Below are 27,532 nucleotides of genomic sequence, written 5' to 3' on the forward strand. Positions count from 1 at the left end.
TACATAAAATAAAAGTCTCCCAGCTCTTCGAGAGAGAGAGACAATCATTTCGATTTAAATTCGGTCGGTGTAAAATAGCTTCACAACTTTCTTTAAAGAGGCGTTCATATTTGAACCTGCATCTATGGAGGAGGATAGCTTTATCCCAATGGATATTATGGGTAGTGGTAATACTGTGTTGTGCTAGACCAGACTTCTGAGGTTTGTTGTATTCAATATAATATTGATGTTCTTTAAATCTTTTTTCCACAGAACAGCCAGTTTGTCCAAAATAAGAAACATCGCATTCACATGGTATTTGATAAACGCCAGCCAAAAATAGCGATGACAGTTTATCTTTTGTAGATTGTCTCTCTCTCTCTCTCTCTCTCTCTCTCTCAAAAATCTGGGAGACTTTTATTTTATGTAATCATTAAAAAAACCAATTATCTTAAATATTAATTATTTATTAATTTCTTTCATTTCCTAGCTCGCGACAACAATGTATTTTAATAGGTGATCCACCAAATGTTCGTTACTTGTATTCCATTCCTATCTGTTTGTAACACTGAAGATGTACTATTAGTTTTAGTATGAAATATCTGTACCTTATTTATTAATTTAAAATAATAATTCAAATCTTCTGTACACTCTAGTGTCCTTCACCAGTGAGAAAACATCACTAGCAACAATGACATAGTCAATGAGACTTTTCTTATTCCTTGCCTCTTCCTCCATGTGAATTTGTGTACATTTTTATGTTGGAACATGGTGTTAGTAATAAAGAGTCCATGTCCTGAGCAGGAATCCAACAGGTATTTGCCATTTTTATTATCTTTGCTCTTTTTTTCCAAATTTTACCAAAATATGTTTGTATGTCTGACAATAATTTCTAACTCTGCTATTTAGATCCCCAACAAGGACCAACTTTTCATTGTGTCAGTTACTTTCTCTAAGGGCTCAAAAAATTCCTCCATTTCTACCGTAGTAGAACCTTCTGTGGGACTATAGGCACAAATAAGTCATATTGTCCAGTTCCCCATTCTGATATTTTGCCCACATCACTCTACTTTGATATTGCCTTTCATTCAAGAAGATTAGCCTCATATTTAGTGTTGAATACTCTAGCTACTCCTTCTTTTCTTTGATTGTCATTGCTTGAATATAATATTTTGCATTTATTGCTCAGAAAGATCTCGCCAGTTTTTGTCTTTTTTGTTTCAGTCACCCCTATTATGTCAATTTGGTACTTATCCAATTCCTCTGCTAGCCCCATTTCTTTGCCATTCAGGCTTCTTATGTTGATACTACCGATCTTGAACTCTGGTGATGTTAAGTTGGGATATATTTCAGGATTTGTTCCTCAAAAAGTAGCTGACTTTTTGCTGTTCGCCCTGGTTCCCTGGTGAAAACAACGAGGACCTTGTTTAACTGGACGACTTCCCAGCTGGTATGAAATTCTATCATGTTGTACCATCATTCTACATTTTGGTTTAAGCCAATAAGAATACAATTTGGTTGGCTAAATCCCAAATTGCCCACCCATCCTTGTTTGTTCAATATCCAGATAGATACCTAACAGGGTGCACCACGAGAAGGTGAGGATTAGATATTAGGTCAGAATCCCTGGTTGGTTCTCTGCATTCCTTTAAAGACTATATGGAGGTTTCCTCTCCGTTATACATTAATATGAATCACAGTTGAATTCTTAAATTTCATATTTTTACTTTACAGGTACAAAACAGATATCATCATTTAATGTGCCACACAATAAAAATGGAAATATGGTATAAAGGAAAATTATGAAAATCTTTTAAGTTACCTAATAAATTACAGAGTGTTCAAAAAAACAATTATTCTTATAGGTGAAAATGCAGTTTGAAGATGAGGAGAAGAAAAAGAAAGAAGAGCTTTTATCAAAATTTTTTAAGGTAAATATGTATCATTTGTTTTAATGAAATTAAAATAAATTTTAAATGACAATTTTTATACATTGAAATTTTAATGAGATATGATATATGGTCTCTCAGGAGGGGAGCTACCAGTGGAATCCCACAAGGTTCTGTTCTAGGGCCACTGCTGTTAAATTTTTTTTTAATGATATTGTGAGTGGTCTGCAATTTGATATTCAGCTGTTTGTGGATGATGCTACGCTGGGAAAAGTTATTAGGAATGATGTAGATGTACTGGTGCTTCAGAGCGATTTGAATATAGTGGCAATGTGGGTAGACAAGTGGGGGATGTCAATTTAACACTAGTAAGTGTAAGGTTTTGCATTTTGGATCTCAAAAAAGTAAAGCTGCATATCATATTGGAGGTGTATTAGAGGAGGTGGAGGAGGCATGTGATCTTGGAATATTGGTCGATAAAGAATTGAAATTCAAGAGACATATTGCAAAAATAATAAAAACAGTGCAAAGAAATGCCAGTATACTAAGAAGACAAGTAGACACTGACAAGTAGAGATAAGGATGTAGTCATTCTGCTGTACAAGACTTTGATTAGACCACATCTGGACTACTGTGCATCGATTTGGTCACCTGCATTCCTAGGTGAGAAGCAAGCCGTGGAACAAGTTCAGAGGCAAATAACAAAAGCAATATTGGATTTGTGGAATACTGACTATGAAGACAGGTTGAGAGAAGGTAGATTACAGATGCTAGTCAGTAGGCAGAAGAGGGATGATATGATTGAGACATAAATTGCTAAGAGGTGCTTATCAAATAGATACCGAAGATATTTTTCAAAGGGTTGAAGGAGGGAAGGAGATAGAGACAAGAGGTCATTCTTGGAAGTTGTATAAAGGTGTGGTGCGTCATGACTTTTTTGTATGGAGAGTGGAATTTATTGTCAAATGAGATGGTGAGTGCTGAAACATTGAGCCAATTTAAGATGAAGTATCATAAACATTATCTCTGTTAGAATGCATCTTACTATAGCCTCCCTTGATGAGTCTTGACTCAGGTGGCGATTGTATAATAATAATAACAATAATATTAATTGTGTATAATTTGTTTTAATGAAATTAACTTCTTATAGAATATGATGATTGAGAAATGTATTCTTTACTTGTATTGTTACCATTATATAGCTTGCAATTTGTATGTTGGTTATTATCATCAAAAAAAGGAAAAAGGCTGTTTTTCTCTTTTTTTCCTGTTTCTTATTTTTTCTTTTCCATCATTTCATTATATTAAATAATAAAAATGATTTTTTAATAACAAAATTAATATTAAAAAAATTAAGCTTTGAAAGTTTGATATTCTGTTTAGTGCATTTTATTTATTATCTTTTTAGGTGCATTTTTCAAAGCAGTAATATTGCAAAATATACCCAAATATATCAGTACTCTGTTTGGATCAAAATTAATACTCTTTTAAATTTTAATGAAATTTGATATGTAGAATCTTTGTTAAAAGGTGTTGCATAATTTCAGTTTTAGTTATAATTGACAAGGATTAGCTACATTCTGCAAAATGGTGCAAAATTATTATGAGTATTATTTACAATCTTCTATGGAGTCGCTAGACTCATCCTGAGAATTCCCATTCTGCACTCTGCGATAAGACCAATAATAAAATGCAGAAAATCCAACTCGCCATATTCTGTATGTGTGTGTGTTCCGAGGTTACAAGTGGTCATAGTTGCTAATAGCTGTAAATGGGTCATTCTGCTGTCCAGTGTTTACGTTTTTTTTTTTTTTTTTGCTGCCCCATTCAAATGAAAATTAGCTTTGTTTGAAATGCAGTGTTATTATTATTATTATTATTCGTTACACCTCCAAGGAGTCTGAAGACTCATCGCGGGAGGACACCCATTGTACAACTCCCCATCTCCACCACTACACCGAACCTCTACTACCAATCATCTACATCAGCGCCATCTACCGCCCACCACCACCACAACTAGTATTTTTTTTGTCTGTAAATTGCATGTGTTCTAAAGGGCCGATTTGTCTGTGTGCGGGATGAAAAACCCGAGTTTCCGGGAGAAAAAACCCTGCTACCTCCATATGAGATCGGCTAACTCACCTTCGATTGAAAAAGTCCATATAAAGATTCCTCCCGTCATGACGAGACTCGAACTTAGGCGTTTTCCAATTGAAGGGCGCAACGTATAATCGTTCTTCCAATTGCGCTATGGAGGCACTTTTTATATAACACTGCATTTCTCTGCTCTGCCCTGCTCATATCACAAGTCAAAATCCTCTTTGTTTATTATGTTTGGAAAAAATACTGCAACAATCCTAAAAATTTAGAGAGAGATATTTACAAATCAAATTTAAACATTCTTTAAACTCAATTCTGAAATATCCCAAGTTTGCATTGCAACTTAATGTTTCACATTTTCTGAAGCATGAACACCAGGTTCTTGAAATCACTGTCATTGCATTGTTGCCTATTTTATTATTACGGGCTACTCCATGGAGTAGCCCGTAATTGTGGCAAAGATGCAGAGAAGATAGACATACAGAAGTGAGAAGATGGTGTGATTTTTTTGTATAAGGTCTTATTCAGACTTCATGTGAATTACTGTGTGTAGGGTTGGTCATTTGGTTTCCAAGGGGATGAAGATATACACGAACTGATCCAGAGATGATTGACTATGGTGATGTTTGATAACTGAGATGGTCTCTCTAATGTTTGATAGGAAAAAAGATTGTGAAAATACAGTTTACAGAACTCTGTGGATATGAGGAGTAGAATAAGTTTGATTTAGACCTGTCAGTTGGCAAGGCATTGTTACCGGATTAAAGCTGAAGAGATTTTTCATAGATTGGTTGGAAGTAGGGATAGAACAAGAGGCCATCTAGGGCTTGAGGATCACATTCCTTCCCCTCACCAATAGTGTAGAGTGATTGGTGAGTGGGATACATTGCATGAAAGTGTAGTGAGTGTGGAAAATGAACGAATTTAAGGCCTTGTTTGATGAAATCTGTGTGTTAAACAGGAGAACCTCCTGTGATGACTTTTGACTACATGGAAGTCTGATGATAATAACAATAAAAATCATAAATTTCCACATGATATTTGCAGTCTTCTTTGTTTCTATGTTCTGAATTGTGGTTACTTTGTGTGGCAAAATAAGATTACAATACTCCTATGTCCCCATTAACTCCTTGGGGCTTTCAGTCACGGGCATGGTTAACCCAGGGTCCCAGAGCTATGATGTATTTGTATAAGTATGATGTATTTCAAGTATGATGTATTTCAAGCTTCTGGTCATACTTTTCTCTTATTCTTCCACTTATTGCTTCTACTCTCATACTAACATTCCTCCTATGATGGTTCTTTACTTTAAGCTTTTTATCTATCTCTTGTCTCTCTTACTAACCCCAGGAGGAGGTCCTCCATTCTCCCCAGAGCTATTAGAATATTCGAGGGCTAGGGGGTGTTTCCTCCTCTTTCAACTAACCACTAACATACCAAGTAGTGGGCAGCAGTGCTACTAGTATTAACTTCTTGTAGTATACATGCTACAAGAAGCAGAGATCCAGAGGACTGACTTGGCTCCAACATGATAACCTTGGGCTATGACGAATTGTTCATCTCTCTAGCCAGGATACTGTGGTAGAGAAGGCAATGGGAAACCACTCTACTATTTTCCCATGATGATAGACTTATAACAGAGGGCCAGCCACCAGCCCGGCACACCAAGGCGGTACCTCTAAGCATGGAGGGGAAAGGAATGTGCAACAAAAAACAAATTTGACTAGGCTGAGGAATAATGACATCGACAAGACTGATTACAATCCCAGCCCACAAAATCACCAATCAGATCATCATAAAATAACTCAGAAAGACCTTCAAGATAGGAACATGGAACATCAGAGGACTCCTGCAATCTAGGAAACCAGACATAATACAGAATGAAATGGAAGACAATAATATACTAATCTTAGGGTTGGCTGAAACTCACTGGAAAGAATGTGATCATTTTATAACACATAAGTGAAACAAGGTGTTTTTCTCTGGGGCAATAACAGTGAAAAGAGAGTTGCCATCATTGTTAATAAAATCATAAGTAAAGCAGTAAAAGGATACAACCCAGTCAGTGACAGAATCAAAACAGTAAGATTAAACACCAAACCAATTCCAACAATGCTAATACAAGTTTATTTCCCCATATTAAATGCAGAAGATGAAGTAAGTGAGAAATTCTACAAAGATCTAAATGAAACTATGGATACAATACCAAGAAAGAATATTCGAATAGTTCTAGGAGACTTCAGTGCTAAGGTGGGATTGCACATGATGATCACATAAATGGAATCATTGGAAAATATGGACTAGGAATTAGAAACGAACGAGGAGAAAAACTATTGGAGTTCTGCATTGAACGGGAATTATCAATCACTAACACTAAGTACAAACAGCACAAGAGCTATATACATGGGTAGCACCTGGGAATCAATGTAAGAATCAGATCGACTACATTTTAATCGACAAAAGATGGAGGACACTAATCAATAACACCAAAACACTGCCAGTTGCAGACTGTGGATCGGACCATCAATTATTAATCTCTAATTTAAAGATCCATCTGAAAGCAAACAACAATAACAGCAACAAAAGATATGACTTTTCACAAATGGACAACAAATTTACGATGGACATTGAAGCAGCTCAAGAAACAAAAAAGCACACCTCAGGAACAAAGCATTGAATCACATTGGACACACTTAAATCAGACCATTTCAAAATCTGCAGCCAAAAACATCCCAATAAAAAAGAAGAATGGTAGTCCATGGATTACAAAAGGAAACCATAGAACTAATTGAAAAATTGAAACAAATTAAAACAGCAGATTGGCAAAACCCAAATTACCTGAACCTGAATAAAGCTATTAAAAAATCTTGTCAAAAAGATAAAAATAGCTATATTCAAACATCTGTAAAGAAACAGAAAGACATTCCAACTCTTATGAAACAACAGATTTTTTCAAGAAGGTTAAGGATATAACCAAAAAATTCAAACCGAAACTTAATATAATTGCAGAGGAAAACGGCAAAATCTTAAATGACACTAATGACATAGCCAAAAGATGCTTATTGTGCCGAGCTTTACAAGGACCCAGCTATTCAACAAGAAGATGAAGTTATGGAAAACATGGAAACAGAACTGGAGATCCTCAAAAGTGAAGTAGAACAAGCAATCAAAAAATTAAAGAATAACAAAGCCCCAGGTCCTGATTCAATACCGGCTGAAATGCTGAAAAACCTTGGAGAGAATGCAGATACATGATTTATGTAACAAAATCTGGAAGACTGGAAGATGGCCAAATGACTGGACTAGTTCCACCATTATTCCAATCTACAAAAAAGGCAATCATAATAAATGTGAAAACTACCGCACCATTGTTCTTATCTCATATACAAGCAAGATTTTACTATGAAGATTACAAAGTTTTATAGACCATCAGATCTCAGAAGAACAAGCAGGATTCAGAAAAGGTCAAGGAACTAGAGATCATATATTACTGGCCTGGTTTGCCAAGTGGTTAGCATATCCGCTCTCCAGCCAAAAGGCTGCTGGTTTGAATCCCACCATAGGTATGGATGTTTGTGATTGTCTGTGAAAATACTAGTGGTGGTGGTTGGCAGTGGATGATGTTGGTGAAGATGATGAACATAGTTATAGTTGGTGGATTGAGTGGTGGAGATGGAGAGTTGTGGAGTAGGTGCCCTCTCTCGATGAGTCTTTGGACTCCCTGGAGGTGTTGTGTAATAATAATAATAATAATGATAATTATTATTATTATTATATCTCTAACATCAGACAAATAATCGAAAAAGCAAGGGAATTCAACTTTAGCCTTTATCTATGCTTTATAGATTACTCCATGGCCTTTGATTGGTGGAGATATTTTATGGGATATGTGCAAGAATCAGGAATACCAAGCCATCTAGTAACCCTCATAAAGAACTTATATCAACAAAATAAAGCAACAGTAAGAATTGAAAACTCAGTGTCCCGTGCATACAAATTTGAAAAAGGATCAAGACAGGGATGCATACTCTCACCATTACTATCCAACCTTTACAGCAAAACCATAATGAAAAGATCTCTAGAAAAGTGGAATGGAGGCATTAAATTAGGTGGCCGAACAATCACTAACCTACGATACGCGGATGACACAGTGATAATAGCAACAAATGAGCAGGAATTAAAATCCATCCTAAATCAATTAGAATGGGAAAGCTTAGCCATGGTTTATGAATAAATCAAGACAAAATCAAAATAATGGTTTTAGACAATGCAGAAGAGATAGATATAGAAGGAATTGAAATTGTCGACAACTTCAATTACCTTGGAGTGATAATAACAAAAAAAGACGGATGTAAAAAAAAAAGAGTTAAGAAGAAGAATAGCACTAGCTAAGAAAGCAATGCCTGATTTAACTAAGATCTGGAAAGACAGGCACATCTCCAAAAAGCCAAAATTAAGCTTGTAGAAAGCTTAATTTTTTCGATCTTTCTCTATGCTTCTGAGTCTTGGACAATGATAAAAGATAACAGAAGAAGAATTGAGGCGTTCGTGCTCTGGTGCTGGAGAAGATTGTTAAGAGTGTCTTGGACAGAAAAACGAACAAAGTATCCTAGAAGAGCTGAATATCCACACAGGACTGATAAACATAATTGAGAATAGTGCAATATTTTGGACACATATGTAGAAGGGAGGGCAACTGCCTGGAAAAAATAATCATCCAGGGTAAACTGTGTGGGAAAAGAATCACTGGACTTAAACTAGAACAAGCAATAAGAGAAGTACAGGGGAGAAAGAAATGGCGAAGCATCATCAGGAAGGCCACGAGTCCTCAGACATGAGGAGATCCGAGAGAGAGAGAGAATGTCCCCATTATCTAACTTCTATAAGAAAACTTTTGAAAAACATGCTCTAGATTCTGTTCCTCTAAATCTAAAACGTTTTTTATCCATTAAACACTTTTCTCAACCTGAATATTCAATGCAAATGTATATAATTTCCTTTTTACACTGAAAACCATGACGGTGTGCTTTTATTTTTGAATTTTCACGTAATACTTCCTCCAACTATCTGTCATTTAATGTCTGTGATATGCTTACAAATATTTGATAATTCACGTACAAAAATTCTTACTACCATCCAAAACAAAAATTATTATTATTATTGCTCTTATACAGGTATCTCCATGGAGTCAAAAGATTCATCGGAGGAGACTCACACAAACTATTATTCAGATAGTATCTATCATACCTCGCCTTAAACTCATTCACTGCTAGGGCACTCACAGCTACTTCTGGCAAGCCATTCCACTCATTTGCCACTCTCTAAGTGAAAAATTAGTCTGCATGCCATTGCTAACCACTCTCATAACTCCTTGTTCTATCCTGCCTTGTCATCTATTAAAAAAATTTCTTTTGTCTCAATGTTATAAGTATCTCTTTAGTAACTTAAAAGTTACTATCACGTCACCTCTCTTCTGCCTGTCAATTAAACTCTGCAACCCACATGCCGTCAGTCTATTTTCATGGAGAGCATTCCACAGACCTGTCCCCATTTTGGTCACTTGTCTCTGAATCCACTCCACTACCACCTGGTTTCCAAGAAACCCAGATTACAAATCTTTGGACTGCAGTCAAGATGCAGCAAAATCATACTCTTACAAAGAGGGATAATAATAATGGGCGCATATTCTGGGTGTGCTAGGTGTGCGGTGCACACCCACAGAATACCAATCTAACTGATATTATATTATATTTTTACATTTATTCCTGTTAACGATTCCCCCATAACTGTTCCCTGGCTTCATGTGATTCCCAAAATTAAACACAGTACACTAATGCTTCACAAAGAGGACACTTTTTGATGCACAAACATTGCATCACATTCATGTTAATAGCTCGAGTGTGCAGTCACAAATATGGATACCTTTAAGCTCTTTGAACAGATGTACAGATGGTGCAGCAGTTAATTTGAACTGCTGCAGTTCAAATTAAAAAGCAGTTCAGTGGTTTTAAACCACCGAAAATGTTAAGCAGGGTGTTCACCGAGACAATAGCACACAGAAGTCAGTGGCTGTGATTGGTTATTGTGTCAACCAATCCAACTGAACATTGTCATTTGCCATGAGTTGCTGCTTTTTGTTTTCTGAGTTTCATCTGTTTTGCATGTGTGTGAACTGACATGTTTAGGACACTGATATAGACAAGTTTTAACATAGAATTTTCTATAAATAATTTATAACTTTTTTGTTCATATTTACAATGGGAAACAGTGTTGATGATCTACTGAATGTCCTGTTTTCTGCCCGAGCTTTCACAGATTGTATGGTAATAGTCGAAGGAGGTTGGAACTTGTGTATAAATATGTAAAATAAGTTATTTCAGTGGTTCAATATGGAAAAATAATAATTTCCCAAGTGATTACTTTTTCTGATTTCTGTGCATGTTATATGGCTGTATTTAAAAATTGTATCAAAATCCAAATTATCTGTGTCTTACTCTAGTATTTGCCAATGACAATCTAATCTCACCATGAAGCGTAAACCTTATGTGCTTCTCGCATAAACTGCACATGTGAAGCATAGCTGTTGTTCATTTGACCTTTATGCTTTCCATATTAAAAATTATATTAACTGAAAAATTAAAGTATTCAAAGGTATCCTGCAATTAATTGTGTTGGTCCAATTAAGATGAGCGCTGATGCGCTATGCACTCTTAAAACTTTCATACATCAATAAAAATGCAATCATACGGTCAAATTGACATGAATTTCGTAGCACAGGTAGCACATGACTACACACCCAACCTAAATGGGCATGCATGCCACTGAATAATAATAATTATTATTATTGCAAGGGCACCTCCATGAGTCTGAAGACTTATCACAGGATCCAAATTACCCTCATAATATCTATCATACCTCTCCTTGAAACCATTAACTGACAAAGCACTCACAACTGACTCAGGTAACTCCAATCATTCACCACTCTCCATGCAAAAAACTAGTCCTCATGCCCTTGCTAACCACACTCTTATCCAATTTCCAGGGATAACCTCTTGTTCTGCCTCTTCTAGCCAAATGCTGAACTATTTCCTTTGTATCAATCCTGAGACCCTTTAAGTAACTTAAATGTTTATAATATCCCCCCCCCCCCCCTTTTTTTTTTTTTTGCCTATCAACCAACTTTTATATTCCTCATATGGAGCATTCCACACACCACTCACCATCTTGGTCACTTACCTCTGGATCCTCATCCCCAAGAAACCCAGGAGACCAGACCTGAGCACATTAATCCAGATGTGGTCGTATCTCGTATCAAGGCTTTATAAAGAGGAATGATAAGTCCCTTATCTCTGCTTGTTAGCGTGTTCTTCAATAATCAAGTAATCCTGTGAGCTACCCTGGCTACTTTAGAAATATGCCTCTAAACTTCAGCTCTCTATCTACTACCCCAAAATCCCTTGTTTCATCAATTTCCTGGAGTACAGTTCTCTCAGTGTGGTACACAGCTTGTAATCTTTGTACCCCAAGCATAACTTTACACCTTTCCACATTAAATTGACATTATGTTTAACCCATACTCTTAACCTATTTAAATCACCTTGCAAGCCCTCTAAATCACCTTGATTAACTATTACATCCTACCCAACTTTGCATCAACAGTAATCAACCAAATATCTCCCTTCAAATTATTTCCTATATCATTTATGTACAAATTAATCAGTAATGTTCCAAACACACAGCCCTGTGGCACATCACTAGTCACCTGCCTTCTCCTGGATTCTGCTCCTCCATATACCACTTTTTGGTATCTGTCCATCACCAGTCTTTTATCCATATCACCAGTTTCCTATCTCCATTTGTTGCAGTTTGCATAACAGAGTTCTATGTGATATCTTGTCAAATGCCTTTGCAAAATCCAGTGGTATCATTGTGTGGCCATTCACTTTATCCAACTCATCAGTCGCTCTATTATAAGAAGTTTGTAGATTACTAAGGCATGATTGACTATTCACAAAATGTGCTGTCCCTTATAGAGGATCATATTCTTATCCATCTATTTGTGAATTTTGTTTTTTACCAACCTCTTGAGTATTTTTACCATTGCTTCTGATATACTGATTAGTCTATAATTTTCTGCAATAACTCCTTTGTGCAAAGGAATTCTTTTGACCTCCTTTCACTTTTTTTTTTTTTTTTTTTTTTTTGCCAGAGCTGAGACATAAATTAAATATCCTAGTCAGAGGCATCACCATTTCCACTGCACATTCTCTTAAAATGTGAGCCAATATCCCATCCAGTCCCACAGCTGCTTTGCATTCAGATTCTGCATTATCCTAAGTACTTCCTATTCATCAACTACTGTTCTACCATCAGTCCCTGTGATCTCTTCCATAACAATATCTTCACTTGAATGGTATACGCATGCAAAATGGTGGCTCAACGATTTCATTTGTCTCTGTTACCTCTCTACATCTGCACTCATTAAAGTTATCCTTCCATAGTCATTCTTCCTCCTGCTTGCCACATAACAAAAACATTCTTTGGGATTTCCTTTTGTCTGTTCAGCTAATTTCTTCTCATAATCTGATTCCTTCCTTAAGATGCTGGTCTCCTTTCTTGTCTGATCCTTGTATATCATTCATGAGTTAGCTGGTCACCATTCTATTTACAACGGTGGTCTAAAAAGTTCTCGGCCTCGACCATAGATGGCAACACTATCTGCAATTTTTTTTTTTTTTTCTAAGTTGGTACATCTGGCATAAGCATCCATGTGAAATTGCAAGTCATTCTATCAAGTAGTTTGTTTTATACAGTTGTCTGAAGCAAAAGTGTTCTCAGTATCCCTTGATAAAATAGATAAAATTGAGTATCATGCGGTTATAAAATTCTTTGTAAAAGAAGGTTTAACGCCAGCATAAATTCATTCAAAGTGCATAATAGTTTATGGGCACTCTTCTCCTTCATTTTCGACAATTAAGAAATGGGCTGCCGACTTTAAACGTGGCCGTACCAGCCTTGAAGATGATCCACGTGAAGGATGTCCAAAAAGTGTAATAACACCACAAATCATTGATCAAGTGCACGATATGGTATTGGATGATTGGCTAGTCAAAGTGTGTGAAATTGCTGAGACTATAGGCATTTCAAAAGAATGTCTAGGATATATTTTGCATGAAGAATTGCAAATGAAAAAGCTTTGCACAAGATGGGTGCTGTGCTTGCTCACAGCAGATCAAAAATGTATTTGCATGAAAATCTCTGAAAAGTGCTTGGAACATTTTAACAAAAATAAAACTGATTTTGTGCGTCGATTTATTACTATGGATGAGACTTGGATTCACCATTACACACCAGAATCCAAACAGCAGTCAAAACAGTGGACAGAAGCCGGTTGTTCAGTGCCAAAGAAGACAAAGTCAGTTCCATCAGCAGGAAAGGTCATGGCATCGATATTTTGGGATGCTCAAGGATTTTGTTTATTAATTATCTTGAAAAGAGTAAAACAATAACCGGGGAATATTATTGTGATCTTTTAACCAGACTAGATGAAAAAATTCATGAGAAAAGACCTGGTTTGCAGAAGAAAAAAAATCATCTTTCATCAGGACGATGCACCTGCCCACAAAGGTATTTTGGCAATGGGAAAATTAAGGGATCTGCACTATGAATTGTTGGAACATCCACCCTATTCCCCAGATTGGCTCCCTCTGACTTCTATGTCTTCCCAAAACTAAAACACTTCCTCACTGCTAAGCGTTTTTCTTCAAATCAAGAAGTGATTGCATCTGTAGAGGGGTATTTTGCAGATCTTACTGAGAACCACTACAGGGATGGAATAATGGCACTGGAGCATCGCTGGAATAAATGTATTAGTTTTAAGGGAGATTATGTTGAAAAATAAAAATAATTTTGAAATTATAAATTCGTTTTTTTCATTGTTAGGCCGAGAACTTTTTCTGACCACCCTCGTATATACTTTCCACAACATTTTCTTAGTTTGCAGTTCATGCTTAATGATACTGTCCATCCATCTATACCCTCTGTCCAAAAAGAAACCGAACTTTTTGAAAATAGAAGAAACTAGTGGAGCCACCTGTTGTATCTTTTTGTTGTTGAAAGCGGCAACCTTCATTAATGTTGTGTCAACTGTTTATGACATTTGTTTCATTAGAAGCTGAGTTATAGTGCAAGAATGACAGTGTGTTTTGACGAATGGTTGGTCGTCACGACATTCATGCTGTGCGCGACGAATTCTCGCTATCAATCGCTTCAAAACTTCGAGATAAAACTCATCATTGACTGTTTGGCCAAGCAGAATAAATTCTTTGTGGATAATGCCCTTGGAATCATAGAAACAAATCAGCATTGTCTTTAATTTTGACTTCTCCAAGCAACTTTTTTCGGATTACCCTCTTCTGGCGGTCTCCACTCAGTACTCTGGCACTTTGTTTTGGGCTCATACTCAAAACACCACGTTTCGTCACCAGTAACAATCGTTTCAAGGAAGTTTGAGTCCTTATGAGCGGTTTTAATGAGGTTCTTGCAGTGTTCAATTCGATACATTTTTTGGTCGTCGGTCAACTTGTGGGGAACAAATCACGAATTCAATTTACGAAGGCCTAACCTCTCGATCAAAATGTTGTGCACAGTTCATTTTGGAATCTCTAATTCATCTTCAATCAATAGCACGGACAATTTTGGGTTTTCTTTGATGAAATCAAGCACTTTCTGGATGTTAACTTCGCTCAGTCGTTTTTGGACGGCCTGCATTTTGTCTTTCTCAAGCATCTCACGACACCACTTTGAAATCGCTTAAACCACTCATAAACTTGAGTATGGGATAAGCGTTCATATGCTTTTTGAAGCATGTGTTTCGGTAAAACTTTTATCAAGTTTAACACAAAAGTCATTCACAGCTCTCTGTTTGAAACTTATTTTCCGACTGTTCGTCATAACACACTGTCACTCTTGGTACTATACTTGGCTTCTAATGAAACAAATGTCATAGACAGTTGACACAACACTAATGAAGGTTGCCACTTTCGACAACAAAAAGATACAACAGGTGGCACCACTAGTTTCTTCTATTTTCAAAAAGTTCGGTTTCGTTTTGGACACAGGGTATAAATCTTACCCAATTTATCCTTCTGACTGGGTATACAATGTGATATTTCTTCCTCCAGATAGCCCTAGACTATCCCCCGTGCACTGTGACCATCCTTCCCTTGCAGATCTTTATGCCATGGTACTGCTTTAAGCTGCCTCCTAAGTGTATCATAATCAACTGTCTTGTAGTTCTAGCCTTTCTTAAATGGAATTTCCACATTTTGCTAACTCCCAAGTTAAGACCACATGATCACTTTCCTGAATTGGAGATAATGTAGCCACCTTAGTTATGAACAGGTCTTCTGATCCTATAACAAGGTCCAGCACTCATACCCTTGGTCCTATATATTACATTCTGCTTCAAGTCATCTCTCAGTAAGTGTATAAATTCCATTTTCTTCCTATTGTGCAATCTTTCCTCCTTCCAATCTATGTCTCTGAAGTTGAAGTCCTGCATAATGATTAATCGACTTGCACTCATTGCACTAATTTGCTGTTGCATGTCTTTCAATCATCCCGATCAACCTGTGGTCTACAGCAACAACCAGTTTTATATTTTGTCTTATTGGCCTCAATCTTACACCATATTGACTCAAAAAAAAAACAAAAAGAACTGCCTTTTGCACGACTGTCTCCTACAATTTATCTGCTATCGCCAGTGGTACTCCACTGCTGTCCTGTCTGCTCTATCTTCCCTGAAAATACTAAATTCATCACAATCCCTGTAAATGCATAATGTGCTGTTAGCGAAGCCGTGCTAATGCCTATAATATTTGTTGAGGTTGCATTAACAAATCCCAAAACCTTGTCCCTCTTATTCTTGATGCCTGTAGCATTATTATATAGAAGCCAAAGCATCCCCTTAGACCCTCCAACACCCTTTTATATATCCTGATTTGACTACTACATTCAATATTGTTGCCTGAGAGACTATTCTGCATTTTTTTTTTTTATTCACATACTCATTCGCTTCATCTGTGCCTTCACAAACACTCATTTGCATCTGCCCTAATTTTTTTAGTTTTCCTGACTTTTCACTTCCACACTCTGTGATCAAAACTCTCTCTAGACACCTAATCAGCAATCCATTTAAGTGCAGTCCATCAGCCTTGTACAAATCTTTCTGTCCATCAAACTCAAGTCATAGGCCTACAAAGTCTACATCATTCCTTCTGCACAACCTGCATATTGATTCATTAACTATTAGTGCTTTTCTTCTCAGTTCACCTCTATCATAGCATGGCAGCAGACTTACAAACTTCACTTTCTCGCTCTTCTTTTTTGCCTCTTCCAATAATTCTTTCATGTCTTCCCTCTTACAATATTTCTCACCTGTCAAGTCATTGGTTCCAGCCAAAGAAATCAATTCTTCCACCTTCCCTTTCTGCATTCTGACAGCTGTTATGCACCTATTCTTTATATGGTTTGCATATTCTTTAACTATATTACCTTTATATCTTTATCTAATCTTGTTAGTTATATATACTCTACTCACTCATACAAATTTCCCTTTCTTTAAACAAGCTAAATTTAGGCCGTTCTTAAGTTTAGTCACGTGTAATTTAATTTATGATTAGGGCTTTATCCAAGTATGGGACGCTGCCATTAAACATATCCTCTGAGACAGTTCACCTGATAAATATTGACATTAAATTGACAAATTTATATTTTAACTGCGCCAGCCAATACTGAGGATAGAATATAATAAATTTAGTTTAATCCTTTATCCAAGTGTGAGCAAACCAAGTTTGCGCCTGAAAGTATCTTCAGGACTGGGTTAAGGTGGTACACACCAGGGCAACTCGTTGCAAAGGTGGAGCAAGCTACCAACACTCCTATCCTAATATCTCCTATAATGCAAAACACATCTCCTTGCGGATATGTCTATTGTTATGCATTAAGGGAAGGGCCACTACCCAGACCGGTTTCGACCTTTATTGAGGTCTCTTCAGTGGGAGCCAGGCCCAAGTCGAGATATCAGGCCGAAGCATTTGCAGGTCATCTCCACCTATAGGAATTGCCAATTGGTGTGCCACCCTTTTTTAATAAATTACTCTGGATTTAGAGAAAGATGTTGAAAGTTTATTTTCCACTTGGTTAGAGTATAATAAATTTAGTTTAATCCTTTATCCAAGTGTGAGCAAACCAAGTTTGCGCCTGAAAGTATCTTCAGGACTGGGTTAAGGTGGTACACACCAGGGCAACTCGTTGCAAAGGTGGAGCAAGCTACCAACACTCCTATCCTAATATCTCCTATAATGCAAAACACATCTCCTTGCGGATATGTCTATTGTTATGCATTAAGGGAAGGGCCACTACCCAGACCGGTTTCGACCTTTATTGAGGTCTCTTCAGTGGGAGCCAGGCCCAAGTCGAGATATCAGGCCGAAGCATTTGCAGGTCATCTCCACCTATAGGAATTGCCAATTGGTGTGCCACCCTTTTTTAATAAATTACTCTGGATTTAGAGAAAGATGTTGAAAGTTTATTTTCCACTTGGTTAGAGTATAATAAATTTAGTTTAATCCTTTATCCAAGTGTGAGCAAACCAAGTTTGCACCTGAAAGTATCTTCAGGACTGGGTTAAGGTGGTACACACCAGGGCAACTCGTTGCAAAGGTGGAGCAAGCTACCAACACTCCTATCCTAATATCTCCTATAATGCAAAACACATCTCCTTGCGGATATGTCTATTGTTATGCATTAAGGGAAGGGCCACTACCCAGACCGGTTTCGACCTTTATTGAGGTCTCTTCAGTGGGAGCCAGGCCCAAGTCGAGATATCAGGCCGAAGCATTTGCAGGTCATCTCCACCTATAGGAATTGCCAATTGGTGTGCCACCCTTTTTTAATAAATTACTCTGGATTTAGAGAAAGATGTTGAAAGTTTATTTTCCACTTGGTTAGAGTATAATAAATTTAGTTTAATCCTTTATCCAAGTGTGAGCAAACCAAGTTTGCGCCTGAAAGTATCTTCAGGACTGGGTTAAGGTGGTACACACCAGGGCAACTCGTTGCAAAGGTGGAGCAAGCTACCAACACTCCTATCCTAATATCTCCTATAATGCAAAACACATCTCCTTGCGGATATGTCTATTGTTATGCATTAAGGGAAGGGCCACTACCCAGACCGGTTTCGACCTTTATTGAGGTCTCTCCGGTCTGGGTAGTGGCCCTTCCCTTAATGCATAACAATAGACATATCCGCAAGGAGATGTGTTTTGCATTATAGGAGATATTAGGATAGGAGTGTTGGTAGCTTGCTCCACCTTTGCAACGAGTTGCCCTGGTGTGTACCACCTTAACCCAGTCCTGAAGATACTTTCAGGCGCAAACTTGGTTTGCTCACACTTGGATAAAGGATTAAACTAAATTTATTATACTCTAACCAAGTGGAAAATAAACTTTCAACATCTTTCTCTAAATCCAGAGTAATTTATTAAAAAAGGGTGGCACACCAATTGGCAATTCCTATAGGTGGAGATGACCTGCAAATGCTTCGGCCTGATATCTCGACTTGGGCCTGGCTCCCACTGAAGAGACCTCAATAAAGGTCGAAACCGGTCTGGGTAGTGGCCCTTCCCTTAATGCATAACAATAGACATATCCGCAAGGAGATGTGTTTTGCATTATAGGAGATATTAGGATAGGAGTGTTGGTAGCTTGCTCCACCTTTGCAACGAGTTGCCCTGGTGTGTACCACCTTAACCCAGTCCTGAAGATACTTTCAGGCGCAAACTTGGTTTGCTCACACTTGGATAAAGGATTAAACTAAATTTATTATACTCTAACCAAGTGGAAAATAAACTTTCAACTGAGGATAGACTTAACCAAGGTGGCTCTCTCAGAGTGATACACAGTAATAAACTTCCAACAATAAATAAACTAATTCCTGTTCTCTTTATCTTAGCATGCAGTCGTGGCTCTAAATATCAAATTATACTCGTGGGTCCCTCCCGCTAGGTTCGATGGTAATTTTATGAGTGGCTATTTGAATTCATATAACAAGCTGGGAATGTTATGAAACATATTTATTAAATCAAGAAATTATACATGAGAGAATATAAATGCATGGTTAACTATATTGTGTTGCTAGCAAGACCCCAATTTCAATATTAACAATACAATACATGAACAAATTACTTGGACCACTTCTATGTATAATTTAACAAACTTCTAGCTTTTGTAGCTTATCCTTTATCATTTATGTGGTCACTTGTTATATTTCACAACATATCACAATCATCTCTTGTACAAATCCCTTCTAGGGAAACATTTCTCAAACAGGGACAGGTCAATGCTAAAATAGGGATAGTTCCTAAAGTTCTTTACAATAATTCCATTACACAAAATATCCTAAAGATTTCGCACATAAATCTTCAACTGGAAAACAGAACATGACAATCTACATTACCGTTCCTAGAATGACTTTCAGTTCTTTCTTCAGCCTTGTCTGGACATCAAGGCTCCTTTAAGGTCTACAATTCTCCGGGTCACACATGATAGCTGCACGGCCAGGTTCTCCGAATTGGAAAGGCTATGTGCTGCTCAGGACTTTCACTTGTATCGCAGGCAGACCTCTGGATTACCATTGCACGATATAGCATAGCTATCGTGGTCTGAGGAAATAGCTAGCCTTAACTCGCATGCTACGGCAGACGACTCATAACTTCCACGGCCAGCCTTGAATCTTCTCAGCTGGTGGAGGCCGAGAGCCAACATCCACGAGGTCAGGAAACAGGAACAAAAAGCCTCGTGTGTGTGTGTGGGGGGGGAGGATTGGCGTTTATATTGCCCACTTCGCCACGTTGTTTATCATGCTCCGCACACCTCCACGCTCCACGTGCGCGTGGCGTGTTTTCTTAGAAAGCGTTCTAGCTTCCTTTTCATATAACTTCACTTTCCCTCCGGCCATACATTATTCTGGACGGCTAAAATGTGACCCTTGGACCCTAGCTTATACACTTTGCTTTCTTATAATACATGAACAAATTACTTTAAATAAATTAATACCCTAAATAAATTTCTCTATTAGACTTCCTGCAAAACAGGTTAAGTCTCACATATTTTTCATATTAAATATTTCTTCACTTCTATCTTAGTGTTATTTATACATATATACACTCCGTTCATATATTACCCAGAGGCAAACATATGTGCTTATTTTCCTGTTTGTCGGGGAAACTCATGTTGAACTGTGAAAGAATTGGAATTTCTAAGATGCATAATCTATCACAATTCAACACAGCATTATTAATATTATTAATTTTCACACTAGGGAAACAAGATTTTGGTGCACTTTCACAAAGTACTCTTCTTATCATAGAATTGCCATAAAAATTTATCAGCTTACACTCTTTCTTTAATTTATTCTTACAATTTTTTTTTGGCTTTGGACCTCTTGCTTATCAACTAATCTTTTGCCTGTTTCTGCTTTCTGCAGCCTTTCTATCTTGCACTTTGTCCTTTGAAGGACTACATGCAAGTGAGCTATTTCTTTATTCAGGTCTTCTACATTCTGCTGAACTTCTGCCACCACAACTTTCACATATGCTATCTTACCTTTACTTTCAATTACTTCATTTATACTCTCTTTCACATTTCTTTCACCATTGTTTAAACCCAGAACTTCATTTACTCCAACACTTTTGGTTTCACTGCTATCAGTACTAACTTCCACTACTTCATTCTTTCACTTCTGACAAATCTTGCATTTCTGTGGCTCATAATCTACAACATACTTTCCCCACTTCCACTGTCATACCATAATCCATTTTCTTTTAGTAATGAATACATAGCACACAACCTGCATTTTTCAAAATCCTCTATGTCAACCCCCCCCCCCCCCACACACACAATGATGACTTGGCCACCCTTCTCATTTGCATCGGCATCATGATCACCTTCCTATCTTTAATGTGAATGTGCTCTTCAACACCCAAGTAATCTGTTGAACTATTTTGCTAACTTTTGCAATATTTCCTCTGGACTCCAACTTTCTGTCATGTTCCCAAATCCATCTTAGTCTTGTCCATGTCTTGCAATCCAGTGCTATCAATATGATACAAAGTATATAGTTTTCATCCCAGAGTTCATAACCTTACATTTTGCAACATTAAATTGACAACTGTTATCCTTTATCCACATTGCCAGTTTATTTAAATCATTCTGCAGGATATCTACTTTTCCTTTATCAACTATTGTCCTCCCCAGGAGGGATATCAGTTTGCTGATGATGCATATCACTAAACTGAATATTCCCCCCCCCCACACACACTTAAATCACTCCCTGTATCAAATGTATGTACAAATGAAACAGGAGTGGTTCAGTACAGAGCTCTGAGGGACTCCACTAGTCACTCTTGTTTGTCTTGATTCCACTCCACCATATACTACTGTGTGGTGTCTATCTGTCACCCTCCCTGTGCTTATTACCAGCTTCTTATCCATTCCCATTTGCTCCACCTTATGTAATGGGTTTCCATGCAGTATTCTGTCAAATGCCTTTGCAAAATCCATCAGTATAAAATGTAGCCATTTCCTTTATCCAGTTTCAATGTCACTTTATTATAAAATGTAAATAAATTACTAAGGCATGACTTATGTTGTAATTATACAAAAAAGACTAAAGAAGAGTAAAGAGTATATTGCCAATGACCAGTTTGGATTCAGGAAACAACAGGGAACAAGAGAAGCAATCCTAGCTCTAAGAAAAATTATCGAAAAAAGATTTGAGAAGAATCAAAATACTCTGATAATCTTTCTTGACTTGAACCCAAATGTTTCACCTCTTAAAAACAATAAAAGTAGATTGGAGAGATAGAAGACTCATATTTAATCTTTACAAGTACCAAGAATCTCTAATAGAAACATTCCTGCAATAGTAAGAATACATAGAGGTGTAAGACAGAGTTACTCTCTTTCACCCATACTGTTTAAACATTAAAGATGCAATAAATAAATTGAAATAACTAATAGAAAAGGAATTAAGATAAATGGAATTGAAATTAACTGGCTACGGTTTGCAGATGACAGCAGTTATAGCTGATAACAAAGATAAATTGAACTTCACCCTGACAAAGATGGAGGAAATTTTCACACAGCCAGCTTAAAAATTAATTATAAGAAAAGAAAACTATTAATTACAAGTAAAACAAACCAATGAAAATAAACCTGGAAATAAATAATAACCCAATACAACAGGTATCCTCCTTTAAATATCTTGGAAGTCTTATCACAGAAGATGGAAGAAACCAATCAGATATTAAAGCACAAATAATCTTGGCCAAAAAAGCATTCTACAATAGAAGAAACATTTTTCACCAGCAGTGTCGTAATGAGGGCATGGCGAAAGACGCACCCGCCACGGGTGCAACTAGGTTTGGGGTGCAAAACGTAAAAAATAAAAATAAATAAATAGATATAAAAGTCTGCTATTTTATATTGTATTTTTAAATTTCGACAATACGCTGCTTTAGACACACAAATTCTACAACACACTGTAACTCATTTTGATGGGGTTAATAGTAGGTATTTAACATATTGCAGTTAGTAAAATTTAACTTGTTACATTTAAATTTTTCAAAATTTTTGTAATTTTTGAGTTAGGGGGCACAAGTTAGACACTTGCCACAGGCGCTTAATACCCTCGTTACTGTACTGTTCACCAGTAAAGGACTTAGTATCCAGCTCAAAAAAAAAGGCTAGTGAAAACATACATATGGAGCATTGCATTATATGGTTGTGAGGCCTGGACACTAACAAAACAAGACATCAAAAAGTTGGAGGCATTCGAACTTTGATGCTGGAGAAAGATGATGAAAATTAGTTGGACAGAAAGAAAAAGTAAAAAAGGAGGTCAGGATGTATGGCAAGTCAGGATATTATGACATGCTGCTATAACCAATATTCAGATTGATGCACCAGAGAGAGACTTATGTTGTACAAAGTCAGGTTATCCCCATAGAGTATCATATTCCTATGTACCCATTCCTGGAAAAAAAAAAAAAAAAATGATAACCATTTGCTCAGATGAGCAAGCTTTAAAGAATGAATTGTAGTAAGCAGAAAAATATTTATAAACAATGGTTATAACAAAAAAAAAGGGAAAAAAATCACCAAAATTCTCAACATGAATACATCCAGAAATAAAAAAATAATACAATAAACTTCTGTTTATTTCCATGTTTAACAGGGATCCAAAAAAGCAAAGTGAATCAGAAATATAATCTTTAAATCTCCCATAAAATTGAAGAGCACATTCAATTCCTCCAAGGATCTTCTTTCTTCCATAGCCCATGTAAGGTTGAATTCGACCCTGTGCATCTGTAACTTGCCTTACATGAGTGAAACAGGATGCCATTGCACAATACCAATATGAAAACATGATGAGAGATGAAAATACATAGGTATTGGGCCTTGGTGATGTTTTAATTGAAGAATGGTAAACATCATCTAACATTTCATGATTCTATGGCACTTCTGACTTTGCCTTTATCAACTATTGTCCTCCCCAGAAGGGACATTCATTTGTTTGCTGATGAGGGATGCATATCACTAAACAACTGAATATTCCTCCCCCTCTTTAAATCATTCCCTGCATCATTAATGTACAAATGAAACAATAGTAGCTCAGTACAGAGCTCTGAGAGACTCCACTACCATACTCCACTCTGAGGGACTCCACGAGTACTAGTAATATATTACTCTCTCACCCTCCCCGTGCTTATCACCAGCTTCTTATCCATTCCCATTTGCTTCATCTTACTATTTAGTGTTCTCTTCACCTTGCAGTTATCCCATGTAATGCCTTCATCACCATAAGCAGTCACTTAAGAGTCAAAGCCAAATAACTGGGGGGGGGCTCTACATTGCCTTTCAGGAATATGGAGAACACACTGGACTTCTGACCTAATGTCCTATCTTCACCTTCACATAGTGCTCCCCTGTTAGTAGGTATCTAATAGGTACTGAATGAACACGGATGGCTGGCAATTTGGGACTTAGCCAATAGAGAGTACAGTTAGTTGTGATTCTTAATAATACACACACACACATGCTCAGTGCCATAGGTCCGATTTCATCTTGGTTACCCACTGCTGGATCTCTTTCATCTAGCTCTCCATCTCCTTGGAACTCAGATAAGCATTTCTATGCACAGTAATCAGATATGGGATTATCAAAACCTTGTTTAGTGAGAGAATAGTTCTGATATTCTTACTATTTAGTGTTCTCTTCACCTTGCAGTTATCCCATGCAATGCCTTAACCACCTTACGAATGTGCCCTCTTAACTTGAATTCTTTGTGTACTATATCGAAGTGTGATATGCTGATCAGCTGAGGCTGATATGAATCTAAGTAGGGATCATGGCATAGTTAAATGAAACAGCAGATGGTGAGAAAGAGAACCTGTTAAGAAAGCATGCAAAACTGATGATGATGATGAAAAAAAAGTGTGGATATAGTTTTTGTGCAAGACTAACAGTGAAAAACAGCAGAATCAGTGGTAAGACAATGAGCAAGGCTGATGGTGAAAAAGCATGTATGACTAATGATAAGACAGTGAATGATATTAAAAACGTGATGTAGGATTTGAAAGCAGAGAGTTGGTGAAGATGAAGCAAGAAATGAAGTGTATATGGAGTGAAATGAAGAAAATTGTAAATATGTTTATGGAAGTGTGAAGAAGAATGGAACGAATGAATGATAGCACAATCCACTTTCTCTTAGAATACATAGCACATATCCTGTATTTAAAAAATCCTTTATGTCAAATCTCCTGCAATGATAAGACATATCAAAGAGGCAATGAATGACTTGCAAGTGGCATTGTATGGAGATTCAGTTATTTCAGGTTTGGTGAATGAGATGAACAAGTTGTTGGAAGTTTTTCCACTTGGTTATACTATAAATTAAAGATACATAAAATTATATTGTTAAATTGTGAATGAAGATATAATTTATAATACTTCATTCATATTTAACATAATCTGCTATATCTTAAGCAAGACCTTGAATTTTGTCAGTTATTATTTAATTATATAATTTTAGAATATGTCATAATAATGAAAAGGCTCTGTGTTAAATGTCATTTATTTTATTACTTTATTCCTTTAATAATAATATAAGAAATTGTATGTATGTAACTTTTATGTGAACTGTGATATATGTTTTTTATTATTGTAAATGAAAGCGAAAGTAAATTTAAGGAATTCTGCTAATGAGATTTGATTGGTCACTTTTGGTCAATGAGATTTGATTGGAAACGGAGTTATTTTTAGGTAGTGCGTGATTGGATCGTGAAGTACTGTATACAAAGGGAGAAGCGAGTTGTTATGAGCTGAACTGGTCAGAACCAGATTTTGGTGGGAAAGAGGAGAACAGAGTTAATTTGAAAATGAAAGTAAGATATAAAGAGAAACCTTGGAGACAGCATTACCCACAAACAAAATCGTCTCCCGAAAGAAATCATGGACTTAATAAGGGAAAAAAACAGACAAAGAAAAAGATATAACAACACTTGTGCTCCCCAGGACAAAACAGTCCTCAACAGATTAAACAAATCTGTCCGAGAAGCTGTCCAGAACCATAGGAACCAACAGTGGGACAACAAGCTCACCTCCATCTCCACAGCAGATCATTCTATATGGAAATTCCTAAACAACCTCAGGAACAAGCGCAAATCCCTCCCCCCTCTGCAAGCAGAGCAGCACCTTGCATACACAGATGCTGACAAAGCCGAAGCCATAGCAAGAAACCTAGAGAACCAGTGCAGTCCTGCATATGAGAACCTAAACATCAGCCATGTATACAAGATCCATCGTAAAGTCAGGTTCACAGTAAATCGTCCCGATGTCAATCCAAGTCCTATAATGCCTACCTCACCTACCGAAATGATTGGCATCATCAACCATCTCAAGATCAAAAAAGCCCAGGTCCTGACAGTATCACTAACCAAGTCATCAAGGCACTACCACGCAAAGCCATAGCACATCTGGCAAACATCATAAACTCCATCCTCAAATGGCAGCACTTCACCCAGTCATGGAAAATAGCTGACATCATCCCAATTCATAAACCAGGCAAAGACCCACACCTACCTGAAAATTACCATCCCATCAGCCTGCTATCCAATTTAGGGAAAATAGCTGAGAAAATCATCCTCATCAGACTCCAAGATCATGTCAACCAACTAAATATCATTCCAGAAGAACAATTTGGCTTCCGTCAAAATCACAACACCACCCATCAAATCCATAGACTGGTAGAATACGTCACCACAGGATTTAATTGGAATCAACACACTGGAGCCATCTTCCTGGATTCTCAAAGGTCTTCGATAAGATCTGGCACCAAGGCCTCCTCTACAAACTTATCATCTCTAACCATTCCACTAAACATGATACGCCTGATCAAATCTTACCTCTCCAACAGAAGGATGCAAGTCAAAATCAATGAAACAGTCTCAACCCAATGGAAAATCCTCGCTGGAGTTCCTCAAGGATCACTGCTAGCCCCGATCCTGTTCAACATCTATATGGCAGACATCCCTCAAAATCTTCTCACATCCACCATCGCGCTTTATGCAGATGACACGGCTATTCTAGCCAGATCTCGCCAACCACATCTCGTTACCAAAAAACTACAAGACACCATCCTGAATCTAGAAAAATGGTTTAAAGACTGGCGACTACAATTAAACCCCCAGAAAAGCAAAACGATACTCTTTACAAGAAGACGAGCATCCCCCAAAGGAGACATCACTCTGTTCAACTCTAAAATTCCCTGGAAAACTGAAGCAAAATACCTCAGAATACTTCTCGATAAGCGATTATGCTTCAACATCAAGAGCACATGCACCAAAGCTTCAAAAGTTATCGCCCAGCTATACCCCTTGATCAACAGACACAGCAAACTAAGCTCAAGAAATAAAATTCTACTGTACAAGACAGTGATCCGTCCCACAGTTATATATGCCTCTCCAAGACAAATATCCTCAAGCTACAAAGACTACAGAACAAATGCCTGCGAATGATTCTGGGTGCCCCGTGGTTCATCAGGAATGCCCAGATCCACCGGGACATAAATATCCCCTACATCTCTCCACTACTATGCTCCTAGCAGAAAAATTCTTTATGAAGACATCTACGCATCCAAACCAACTAATACAGCAAGCCAGAAACTATGACGGTAATGACCACTGGAAACATAAAAGACCGAAAGCCATCCTAACACTCAACGATGAATAACCACTTCTGCCCACTCAGGGCGAGCTAAAATAGCTCACAAATCTCTCCCATCACTGCTCCCGAAACAGACAACAGGGAATATGAAAGCGTCAAGCTTCACCCTCTGTGCCATATATGTCCTGCGTCCAGCATAGAGATAGGTAGTGAGTGGCAGAAGGGGAATTAATATATGCCGAAGATCAACTAGGAAAGGACAAGGAATTAATAGG

At 37.3% G+C, this 27,532-nt stretch overlaps 1 protein-coding gene across 2 annotated transcripts in view; it reads left to right on the forward strand.

The window, feature by feature from the left end:
• Nucleotides 1-27,532, forward strand: part of LOC150092906 (dynein regulatory complex subunit 2-like) — a 182,386-nt gene that overhangs the window by 12,301 nt on the left and 142,553 nt on the right. For both annotated transcript variants that reach the window (XM_090413890.1, XM_090413891.1), the window contains exon 2: nucleotides 1,845-1,910. In XM_090413890.1, coding sequence (XP_090270016.1) covers nucleotides 1,851-1,910 — 60 coding nt within the window. In that variant the 5' untranslated portion in view covers nucleotides 1,845-1,850. The remainder of the gene's footprint in view (nucleotides 1-1,844; nucleotides 1,911-27,532) is intronic.

Source organism: Typopeltis vanoorti, chromosome 24, assembly GCF_054136105.1.
Source record: "Typopeltis vanoorti isolate ZY-2024b chromosome 24, IOZ_Tvanoo_1.0, whole genome shotgun sequence".
In the NCBI taxonomy this organism is placed as follows: Eukaryota; Metazoa; Arthropoda; class Arachnida; order Uropygi; family Thelyphonidae; genus Typopeltis; species Typopeltis vanoorti.